Source organism: Sander vitreus, chromosome 2 (assembly GCF_031162955.1).
Source record: "Sander vitreus isolate 19-12246 chromosome 2, sanVit1, whole genome shotgun sequence".
Taxonomy (NCBI): Eukaryota; Metazoa; Chordata; class Actinopteri; order Perciformes; family Percidae; genus Sander; species Sander vitreus.
The window spans coordinates 14,417,637-14,430,355 of record NC_135856.1 but is presented as its reverse complement, the minus strand read 5'-3'; the positions used below and the strand labels follow the sequence as shown (position 1 = coordinate 14,430,355).

At 39.0% G+C, this 12,719-nt stretch overlaps 1 protein-coding gene across 1 annotated transcript in view; it reads left to right on the top strand.

Annotated features, from left to right (window-relative positions):
• The window catches only part of LOC144536334 (cytoplasmic phosphatidylinositol transfer protein 1-like), an 87,111-nt gene that overhangs the window by 55,477 nt on the left and 18,915 nt on the right, over positions 1–12,719 (top strand). Inside the window, exon 2 of the mRNA XM_078279418.1 lies at positions 11,502–11,650. Within this exon, the coding sequence (XP_078135544.1) occupies positions 11,502–11,650 (149 nt within the window). The remainder of the gene's footprint in view (positions 1–11,501; positions 11,651–12,719) is intronic.

Sequence of the window (12,719 nt, the reverse complement as noted above, 5' to 3'; positions counted from 1 at the left end):
AATTATAATAATTTAGCACTATCATCAGGTCAAATTGTTTTGTTTGTCTAATACTTTTGTTTATGACTAAAGTCCTGCAAAACTAATGACATTCCCATCAGCCTCAGCGGTTTCCCTGCCAATTAGCAAATGTTGGCATGCTAACGCACCAAACTAAGGCAGTCAATATGGTTAAGGTTTTCACTACATCATCAGCATGTTATTGTTATTTTGAGTATGTGGAGCAGGCGGATGTCAGCTTTCTCAAAGCACCCGCCTGCCCAAGTTCAGGCTCGCAGAGTTGCTACCATGGCTGTAGACTCTTGTTTCCACACACAGATAAATGCTATTTCTCACTTATGGAATACAACTTTCACATTTTTTCTAGGGGAAAGAATCCATATTGTTGTATAAAAACAATGGATTACTTCATTTGTTATCGTCCTGCACTGAACATTTAGTCTCAAGTTCTTCAGTTCAAAACAAATGGGTGCGATACAAAGTACTCTAGTTTTAAAATGCACAGTTGGTTTCCTATGTATTAAATTAGTCACCACAAAACATGCACCAAAGTTTTGACTTCTGCCTATACAGAGCACGTTAATTTACAATTCAAAAACACAGAATGGCTTTAACAAAAAACAACAGGAGAGGCATCAGGGAAGGTGGGAGAAATGTGATGCTTCTTGGATGGAGGATGGACAGAGGGACAGAGATTTACTGTGTGTCCTGCACATTGCTTTCTTGTTTTTATGGTGCTCGAATTGTACAGGCTGGGCAACACTGATAACTTGTCTCTGTCTTTTTCTCTCTCTCACTCACTCAATCACTATCTTAACCATCTTTTTGTTGTCTTGTTCAATTGCCCTTTCCGTCTACTCTCTTTTGCCTTCATACACACATGCACTAATTACACTCCTGGTCCACCTATATACTCTGTGGGATAATCTTATCTGAAGAGAACAGCCCAGCACACTGCTGCCCAGTTGATTAAATGTGCACAGAACAGGTCAAGAAGATTGCGTGTGTGTGTGTGTGTGTGTGTGTGTGTGTGTGTGTTTCTTTGCCATCATAGGTAATGAAACTGCAAAGTGATGGGCCCATAGCTGCGCAGAGAGAGAGAGAGAGAGAGAGATATTAATAGATGGATGAAGGAAAGGCTGTGAACCAGTGCAATCCTAGCTACATACCCTATAGAGCAATGGAAGACATTGTTTTTTTTCAAATATGCATTTTAAAGGTTTATATCAGCTCTGTCCATTGAAAACCGTGTACATCTTTAAATTTTGTGATTTCATTTTTCAGATATACTGAAGGATTAAAGCCTGGAATATACTTTCTGCATTGCGAGTGAGCCAGGGTCCGCTTGGGTTGGCTTGATGTCAATTTTGTCACCAGGGGATGTACACACAGGCTCTGTGCGGGCATCCGTGTGCCCACAATGATTATGGGCATGTAAACTACAAGGGCACCTCTGTCCACATTCCCACACCGTCCTTCATTTATCAAGCCATTATTGCCGTGCTAATGCAGCCATCCATCAGTATGAAGGGTCGAGTGTTCAATAACAATCTTAATTTGTTGAGGCATCCATATGAACTGCAGACATATTTAGCAGTAACTAAAAACTGCTACAAAGTCACAAATCCGATGTCCCGTAAAGCCACGGTGATCACCCTTTGTATCATGTGTGTCACACATGGCAAATGCTCAAATGGTAGACTCCTTGCTGCGGCAATCATATTCAATTCAATTTCAACTCAGTTAAATTTTATTTATAGTGTCAAATCATAACAGGAATTATCTCAGGACACTTTACAGATAGAGTAGGTCTAGATCATACTCTATAATTTACAAGGACCCAACAATTCCAGTGATTCCCCCAAGAGCATGCATGAATGCGTAAGTGCGACAGTGGCAAGGAAAAACTCCCTTTTAGGAAGAAACCCCGGACAGACCCAGGCTCTTGGTAGGCGGTGTCAGACGGTGCCGGTTGGGGGTATGATGAACAATGGCAATAATAGTCACGATAAAGATATTGTAATAGTTATAATAGTTCATGGTGTCGTAGAGCACAGCAGGGCGTAATAGGGCATGGCAGGGCGTTGGCCGGACATAGTAAGTCGAAGCCGGGCATTGCAGTGCATAGCAGGGTGTAATAGGGCACCCTATTAGCGCTGTCTGTTCCTATAGTTGTGACTTTGCCCGTTATGTCCCACTCATTTGCAACTTAAAAAAAAACTGGTTAGCGGATGCTTTGGCAAAATGCCTTTCTCCTGTTTTTAAAACGCCCAACGTGAATGAGTGCAACTGCCAATTGCCATCGTTTCAGTGTGCTGTTACACTGAGGTAGTTATGGTTACTTACTGATGTCCAGTGGTCTCTAGTAAGTGCAATAAAAGTACCTTCTGCCAACTGCCTCACTTTCGTAGCTTTTTCAGCGTCGTACAGTTCATGTATTCTCGTAACAATAGTTCCCCTCGAAGGAAGCTTGTATGATGGGTCCCCTGTGGCGATCTGAATGATGTCTTGAAGTCGCCGGTCCTATTGATGGGCCTGCAGTCTGTAGCAACCCATTTAGCGATTGAACTAGTTAGCTTTGCTATTGTCGTTTTGTTGACAAACTTGCCCCGGCTGCACTCTGCCAGTGTTGTTTGACAAGCATGGCTTGTTGACCCTGTCTCAGCACTTGTATCCTTGCCAACATCAGCAAAAATGTGTTTCGCCCGAAGATGGTACTTAAAACTTGTCGTGCTTCAGTGGAAGGACAGTTCATCACTGCACTAAGTGCACACAACTTGGTGTTATTAAAACTTTCATCTGGAAGCTTTTTGTAACAAAACTTGCAGAGTGGGTTAGAGCGGGCACCGTCTCATATGTTATCGTTTGCCGTGCCACACGAAGCACCATCTGAGCTGCGATAGAGGTTGGGGTCAAACTTGATAAAATGATTACTTAAAAAATAATAACGCGTTACTTTTTTTAGATTAATCGCATGCCTTAACGCGTTAAATGTGACAGCCCTAGTTTTTATTAAGGGTTGACACTCATCCTGTTTGGGCTGTCTTCTAGAAAAAATTATCCTCAGATTATGTTTTTTAAATTGCTTTCAATAAAAGAATAGGGCACCTTTCTGCTTGCATTACCAAGGTCCTCAGCATGTGATCATTATAGCACTGTGTACATACATGCTTTCCACACAGACTCATTCCCTCTGTAACCAAGGAAAGCACACTGAGCTCACTTATTTTATACAAGCTGTGAGCCGAGGATTAATGTATGCTTTCACAGTCATCTCCATAGCTATTTTACTCTGTGAGGCAGAAATGAGCAAGTGAAATCACATGAGTTCTGGGGCAAGAAAGGTTTCTTTTTTCCCTCCAAAGTTGCTCTTATAAGTGGTCAGTGTTTCAGTACCTGCCAAGCACAAAATGGTCTCTCTGTTGGGCTGCCATGGTGTTCCTGCAGGATGTTAGTGTGGCCCTTCTACAAGTGGAACACAGTGATTAGAAGAGCTATTAGTGTAGCTATTACTTCACAGTGACATTCAAATAGTGAGGTTTGCTGACCTAGATGGGTTTGGTTTCCACTTCATTTCAACTGAGCACACAAAATATCACATGCCACTTATGTCAAATTAAATGGATGCTAAAAAATACCATGCGTACAACATAGATGTATACTGTAATAAGAACAGGATACAGCTGTGTAAAATGGTAAAACAACAGTGGATACATTCATTTATGTTGTATAAAAGATGATACATAGCCTAGACATACCTGTTTCTAGTTCACCTTATTGGAACTCATCCTTAACAACAATAGACTGAACTCAGACTTATTCTTGCTGAACTGTTTAAATGGTTGGTGAAGTGATAAAGCGATCGACTCCCATCTAGGGTCTCACTTTCACATACAGTACAATCAAAAGCCAGATTGAAATGTTTTCATCACTGTGTTTGTCTGAGTGTACCAGTGAATCCAGAGTACTTGAGGCATCCATATCTTTGACAAGTGATGTCGTGGCACAGAATAATGAGAGCGATCATCTCTCAATGTACGGAAAATTATTCTACTCTTTACTCTATCCATCCTTGCCTGTCTTGGTTTATTGCTCTCATTCATTTGAGTTCCCTCTCCCCATCCTTTGTGCACTGATGCCTGGAAATGTAGTGATATACAGCGATGTGCAGCCTGCTTATCATAACTCCTCCTCCACTGTTTCTTTCCCTCCGCGTGTCTCCCCCCTATCCTCTCATCTCTATCTGCTGATTCACCATTTCTGTCTTCCACTGTTTTATCCACTTATTACTTTTTGCTCGCTTTTCCTCATTTTTTTTTCTCTCCTTCTCGTCCCCCTCAACAACAGTACTGTAGCTTTACTAACCATAAAATGATGCCAAAACTTCTCTTTCTTCGCCCCCTACTTCATGTTCTTGATGATGGTGCTGTAGCATTATCGACTGCACAGAAATGCTGAGGGAGTACAGATAGACCACATATTGATTGATACTGCTTAACCCTGCACTGTTTATCATTCATATTGTGTTTCTCTAGTCCAGCGGTACGTCTGGCTGTCTGACACCTGTTCTAGACATTTTTAAGCCCTTAGAAATGTGAGCAGTACTAAACTGTTCTTTTCTCTTTTTTTTGTTAATGAATATAACTATTTTTGCTTGAGGGCATGTTGAGATTGCAGTGAATGAATCACTTTCTACTGGATGTACAAGGCCTATGCTATTTAAAAGAAACATTTCAGGTGTGTAAAAATAAATTAGATAAAAATTAACTGGATTGAAAAATTTAAGCATGAATAATTTAAATTATGTCAGACGCAACTGATTGAGAGTATCATTGTGTTTTTCTAGGGGCGGGTTGCAGACATGTTGAATGCATTTATTTTTTTCGAAAATTATTTCTAATATATTGAATATAAGAGGTCAAACAGTACACTACAGTTTTTCCAATCCAGGCAATTTTGCTATCATGTTTTACTGTGGGTGTTGTATTTGAAATCTGGAGTATTTCTTTATTCAGTGATCTGGGCAGCTTAAGCAACAAGCCTCATGCAAGAACCGCTTGTACAAAGAGATTTGTTCTTAAGTGGCACATATGAGTGATTTAGGAGAATTTGTCGCATGCACCAATTTTCTAGTTCTTAGCATTTTCTCTGCAATACGAACCAAATTCATGGTCCAGACCTGTTGTATAAGTTTCTATATGGGAACATCTTGGTTGTAAACTGAAATATATTTTAAGATTCTTTATTTGACATTTGATATTTGACATTGAAGAGATACACAGGGAGCAGGGGAGAGAGGGGGCTATGGCATGCAAAAAAGGTTTATGTTTGTTTGAAAAGAGAAAAACTACTTTTTGCCAAAAGCTTTTAAAGGAAGACACATGTTGACATCTGATAAACAGCAGAATGTTGAACTTATAAACCCTGTGGTGTACAGAATGGACATTTGTTGTGTACTGAACTTATATTTCAACTTCACAAAGAGCCCAGTTTGTTTTGATTCTACCTGTGGCTGTACATTTCTAACCTGGCAGGATAACAGGCTGTAAAACAACAACTAGTGAGCCCTTAGTTTATAAGTCTTCAGTTGTATTTTTGCTATGGGAACACACCAAGGGCAAAGATGTAACAAACCAATCTTTTACACAGCAGTGAAGAAAATTAAGTGTTTGTGATTACACACTGAGATTAATCGCTTACACGCTATTGTATATCATCTTCTTAAATGAAAGTGTGTGTAGCGGATTTTGGGTTTCAACTACCTAGACCAAACAGAACCCTATAATAGGGGGTGATGATGACAACACACTCTACTTTATTGGCATTGATTAATGAGCAACAACAAAACAGAGTACCTCGTCATCAGACAAATTGAATAAAGACGAGGCAAGTATACTGGCCTCTCTGTGCCGGCTGAGTCATGTAGCTAAATGATCGATCACGCTGTGAACATTCCAGACAAGAGACCGAGTGAGTAGTACTTCAGCGCTGCAGCTTTCTCTGAAGTGATTGCCTGTTTTACTTCAACAGGGAGGGGGGGGGGAATAACAGGGCTATTCAAACAGTCAGTACAAGTTTTTATTTTTTATTATAAAAACCTTCTTTAATGTGCCCGGCCTGTTTTGGCCTGTTCACGGTCGAGCACATTCATCATGGTGTCCTCAAACATTTCAATTAATTGCTCATAAGAGACCGAGATAATGTAGCACGTCCTTGATATCTTTAAAAGTTGATGACCACTACAGCTCATCGATGACGAAGGGAATTTTAAAGGACATCTCTTGTCTAAATCAACATTAAATCAGACTTATGTCATACTTTACTACCTGTGTAACCCTGCATGTCCGTCTATATCTCTCTCTCATTTTCTGCAACTTCTGCAAATCCACCCCACTCACCTCCCTCATTTTGTATGTGGCATGAAGAAGAGGAGTGGAGAGCATCTGCATTATTTACAGTAGCTTTTAACCTGACAGGCTCGCGCTCACCACAGCCCAGAGCTGTTTTTAGAAACGCTGCCTTTGCTTTCAAGACTTTAATAAAATGGTGAACTTTTATTAATGGAGCTGAGGCTGAATGGACGGAAGGTGATGCTAAAAGAACATGTTATGCAATTGGTTCTGGCTGTTACAGCACACTTGGTAAGGGATACGGGTGGTAATGTAGTAACTTCAGCTCATATATGCTGCATTATATGCTGCATTAATAAATGAACACACAAATGGGCAGAGGCCTTTTTCCATTTTAAACAATGAATTACTGCTTTTCTAATACAACGCTACCATGTTTGGACTGTACATATTTGAAAGTGTATGCATTTTCTGTGCTGATCTTCTCAACATTCACTATAATTTATTTATTGTGACTGACTGCCAGTAATGTGTTCCGTCTTGAGACTGTTCACACTGTATTCCACTACTAAGTCGCCCAAGTTGAATCACTAAAACACAACCAGACTACCTCTGTATCAGTATTAGATAAAACATGGAGATTGTTCACTAATTTCAGAACTGTGATACTGGCTGTGCTGCACAGAGCCTTACACTGTGTACAGGTCATCTTAGGGCTGATCTTGCCAACATTCAAAATGTCCTTCACGTGTGGCGTGAGTGCTGAAAATGTCCTTTTTGATTAATGCATTTTATAATCTTGCAACATGACAGCCCTCCACTACAGTGCACTTACTGAACTACTACTGAACTTTTAGTGGCTGCTTGGTTTTGCTCTACTGCTGCTAAAGTTGTTTAAGGACATTTTAAGCACAAGTTATATTTATATATATATATATATATATATATATATATATATATATATATATATATATATATATATATATATATATATATATATATATAATTCATAGTTTTGTATTAACAATGGATGACATGACTACTTGTATACTTGTAGTGATGAATGAACCCACAGGGAATTATCATTCAGTTCCCTTCCGGAGCTTTATTTATATATATATATATATATATATATATATATATATATATATATTTCAGCTCATTGTTTTGGTTTTTCCATACTGTTTTCAGTGGAAAAGCACCAAAAACCTTCTGTGCACTTTTTGCCCGGCACCTAACGACAAACAGATAAAGTTAGCAATTGACTGCATGAACATAGTGGAACATTTAGCAGCTAAAGAGCCAGATATTTCCCTCAGGAGTTGGTGGAGACCAAAAACAGAGCTGAAAGAAGAGTGAATATTGGACATTTTTTCAGGACATTTATCAGGTGAGAAGAAATACGACTCCGAATGAATGCTAATGTTGATACGTATCTGCTGAATGTGTAAATCTGCAACTGTTTGCTAACAAGTTGGAAATATCAACTTTATAGAGTTATAAATAATATGACACTTATTCACTTTCTTTCCAGAGAGTTAGATTAGAGAATTGATTAATGTCTCATGTCCATGAGTTAGGTAAGGTTTGGTCAGAACCAAAGCTGGTGGGCAATTAGTCTAGCTTAGCAAAAAGAGGAAACAGCTAGCCTGGTTCTATACAAAGTAAAGAAAAGGAAAAAAAAGCTTACTAGCACATCTGAAGCTCACTAATGAAAATGTGATGTAAATGCACAAAATGTAACATGACAATTTGTGATTTTAGGGGGAGATACTGTACATGCTGTAACTGTTTCTTGAGGAACAACAGTTTATTCATCCTGTGTTTACTGTGGTTAACTGTCGATCACCAACAAATAGTTACACCATGTTATTTTTTCATTACTGTTAACAAGATATAACATGTTATCCTAATGGCTGAGTTTTATAAGTGCTGGTAGGTGTATCTTTGAACTCGCCAAGAGCTGGACTATCCGTTTCCCCCCGCTTTGAGTTTTTATGCTAATCGCCTTCAAGCTCCCCACTTCGCAGTGGAAACATGAAAGTGGTATTAATGTCCTCATCTAATTTTCTAACAGAAAGCATATTTCCCAAAATAATGGATTATGGCTTTAGTGAATGATGATACACATTTGGGTATTTCAGAGGTCCCAACTCAGAGGGGTAGTTTTTTGGATTCAATTGAGGTCAGTTAAATCTATGAGGTATGTCAAGGCTTTCTATTCGGGGACTTTTGTGCTCAAGCAACCTTCTTTAGGCCTGGTATTGTGTGTGTGTGTGTGTGTGTGTGTGTGTGTGTGTGTGTGTGTGTGTGTGTGTGTCTGTCTGTCTGTCCTTTTTTTGAAACCTCAATCTTACATCTTCTACAGTTCTTTAGAGAGTGTTGGCCTTGACACAGAGGACACAGAGGAAGTGAGTCATTGTATTGCTGCCCTTTCAAAGTTTCACAGTGAAACTCATCTACAGTACCACAGAGGACACAGAGCCAAGGTGTTGCAGCTGGTTTTGTGAACCTTGATGCATAGATTGTGTGCATGTGTAGTAGGGTTAGCACACTTGTGCATCCACTCTGATATTATGGGATAGTAGTAGTCATATACTGTATTAGATAGATTTTGCACCATTGCTTTGTTAATGCACCCGGACATTTTTTATTCAGCTAAATTCAACTGTAAATAAGCTTCTTTTTTTTTTTTTTTTTTACTTGTTTTTATTTGTTTATTCTATTGAATTTCATGAAGCATCAAACATTAGCATGCAAGTGTTAGAAGCCACAGATGCCCTAATTATGCATCTCCCCCATAATAGTATCTGTTATATAGCTGCTTGGTTTTACATCCCTCCACTAGGACTGGTCTAATGACTTGCAGGACTTTACATAATAGTTTCATTTATTTTTAGAAAGTATCTGTAAAATATGTGCATCCATCAAAGATTTGCACCAGCAGCTAGGTGCTAACACAATTTTGAGAGCTATCTTGGATGAACACCTTACATTTTCCACTGACAGCATTTCACAGCTCAGCCAACAGCTGTGACAGGTAGAGGTTAGGGGAAAAGGAAATGTGGAATCCAGGGAAATAGGGGTGATTTAGTTTTCCATCATTACCAGTGTCCTATACTCACTTCTGAGATTTATTTTTAAATTGAAACACATGTGGTGGAGAGGAGCACAGAGGGAAGATAACACATATGGTGACTGAGCAGGAAACCCAGTGCAGCTACACTTGTTCACAGCCTGTAACAGATAAAAGTATTATAAGCATCACCAGCCAACATCAAACCATCTTTTTTTTTGCTGTTTACCCCTAATTTTTCTCATCTTACAGAAAGAAATGTCCAGCTGTGTCTCTTTTCTGTGTCTTTGATTTAATGTTGGCCCCTCCTCCTCATTATAATTCCTCAGGTTGCCCTCCTTTGATAGCCTGACAAGCCAGACCCACATCAAGATGTTGGGTCTGGGAACTCACCATTGGCAGGGCTCAATCCGAGGGGCGGATTAAACGGTTGTTTTTCAAATTCCCTCTGCACTCATAGCCAAACAGAGCAACACTAGTTGATAGATTAAACTTTTGCCATATCCGGTCAGCAAAACTCTGAACACATCTTCCTTTTTTAAGAATGTCTTCAGTGCTTAACTCCAAGTCTTCCAGAATCGCGGCCAAAGCCAATTCAAAAGACCGCTGTTAGCCAGCTGCAGCCATCATCTTTGTTTTCAAGTAGCAGGGAATTCATGCGGAACCGTCGCAACTCTGCCGTCCTTATGTTAAGCCCGCCCACTGACTCTATATACGATGTGATTGGCCTGACCAGAATTTGGTTTTTCCAGCTCGCAAGCTAACGGAGAGTTGCTAGATTGATCCTGGCTTAATTACAAATTACATTTGCTGCCGCTAGGGTGCGTCTAGATTTCTAGGCTACTCCTTTGATGCTCCTCAGTGTCTCAAGCTCAGTCAGCTCCTTTTCTCTCTCTTTGAAAGTCTGGCCTTTCATGGAAGAAGCGTTATTGCTGCAGAAGCTGACATAAGTTTACTTTGTTTTCTGACCTTATTTCAGTTAAGTAAAAAAATAAGGCAATGAATAAAGAAGGTGTGTTGACTAAGGCCCAAGCAGACAGGAAATCCATGGTCATACTTATCCAAACATCTGCGCTTTACCTTATTACGGAGTATAGATTACCACTTCTCCGTCAGCTCTTCTGGGAAGAAATAAAGCAATAAGCCAAGTTAAAGTTAGTTGTTTAAAATGTCAAGCTAATATTGAACCCTTTATCTTATGTTTGTGATTAAGAACGGCACCATTTATATTCTTAAATAGTGAAGGTATCTCAATGATTTTATTGAACCTGATGTATTGCTTCAGATCTTTTAGTATTTATCATTATTTGTTAGAAATACACTTTTGCTTTTACAGTGGGAAACAAAAACATGCAACAATTTGTGTCAGTGCATCACATTAGCTTTTTAAATCTTATTCAACACTGAGTTCATACACATACAACAGTGGCGCTTTAATATTTTCTGATTATGAGTCCTTTATCATTAGCAGTGTTATAGTATTGCTATTCCTCTCCCGGCCTCCTGTTCCTGTCATCATTTTGCTTAATGACAAATTAGTGAATATTAGTCTGATTAAAAATGAGAAGACCCAGCTGGGCTGTGTTTGATGATAATTAGACAGGGTACTATTTTTTTGTTTCAGCTGAAACTGCGTATAGACTTACTTTTATACTTACTTCACTATTCGGAACGTAAAAACTTACCCTCTGTAAACGAATGGCTTGTTGCACTGAATAAACCACGTGTGTGATTCTTGTATTTTTTTTATTTCACATGATTTTCATGTATCTGAATGCCACAAGTTCACAGTTAAGTTCAAATATAATATTGTTTTGCTATGGTGCAAAATTTGTCTTCCAATGCTACTTCTATTTAGATGACTTAGGCTGTGGAAACTCAATATTTGAGACTCTAAAGACTTAAAAATAAATTAATTAAAATACTTTGAAAATAGTTGAGGAAGCAATTTACTAAGGTATGTCCCAAGCCTGTGACACTATGTATTAATGTTTCAAGGATACGCTGTAAGTTTCTTAAAATGGTTGCTGTCAGACAATAGTATGTAAACTTATCCTGTCTGCTTTATCTTCCAGTACCGGGTTGGGCAGCTGTACATGATCAGTAAACACAGCCACGAGCAGAGTGATAGAGGGGAAGGAGTGGAGGTCGTCCAGAACGAACCGTATGAAGACCCGGCACATGGCCAAGGACAGTTCACAGAGAAACGAGTCTACCTCAACAGGTCAGTGGAGCGCGTCTTTTATAGTTTATTGTGGAACATGTAATTCATTTATGTGTGTGAAGTACTCGTTTAACACGTTTGGTTAAGTCTGTAGCCAGTTCATGAAATATGATGTCTTTCCTGGTCCACGGGACATATCTTGAGTTTGTTTGTAAAAAATAAAATGAGGTGAACAGAAAAACAAAAGCCACCATGGCTTTAAACAAAAGAGCATAACCCGCAGAAACTCAAACTTTGTCAATAGATAATTTAAGATAAAAGGCATCATGAAACCACAGAGTATATCTAGGGAATGCAGAAGTGAAACACTACAGCAATGAGCTTTGTGACAATTGGTACTTTAAATAATAATTTTTTTTTTTTTTTGAATTGGCTTTTCTGTTTGGCTCATGGTCCTAAAGGCTTGCTTGCCACCTAGGACTAGATCTCTTGTTTCTGAACTTTCTCACTCAAAGAACAAATCAGCTCATATTCAGTCATTTCCCCAAGCTGGAAATACCTGCAGTACAAAGTAAAGTATATTAACTGGCCAAGATAACATTGAGCCATTTGATAAGGCTGGTAAGCTTTGCAAACACACTTTGTTACTTATCCATCAGTTATATATCACCCCATACTGATTCACGTGTGACACACACACACACACACACACACACACACACACACACACACACACACACACAAACACAAACACAAACAAACAAACAACACACAGTCAGACAAACATGAATCAAAGAGATATGGAATAAGAATAGGATGGAGAATGTGTGAAGAAAAGAAAATGACAGCAAGGGAAAAAGATAAAAAAAAAAAAATAAGGACAAGAGAGGGAGAATAGAGAGGGGGCAGAGATGCTGTAGGTCATTTGTTTTAGCACCAATACCTGTGTCAGCGTTCGCTATGCCAGGGAACTAATTATGCTGAGTCAGCACAGCTCTGCTCTTCAGAGGAGAGGAGATGAAGAATGCAGAGGGAACAAACAGAGATAAGTTGGGCTTCCATTCAGGCATGCAGTTTACAATGTATTTAATAAAAGAATTAAGAATAAAAATGAAACACTTTATTAACA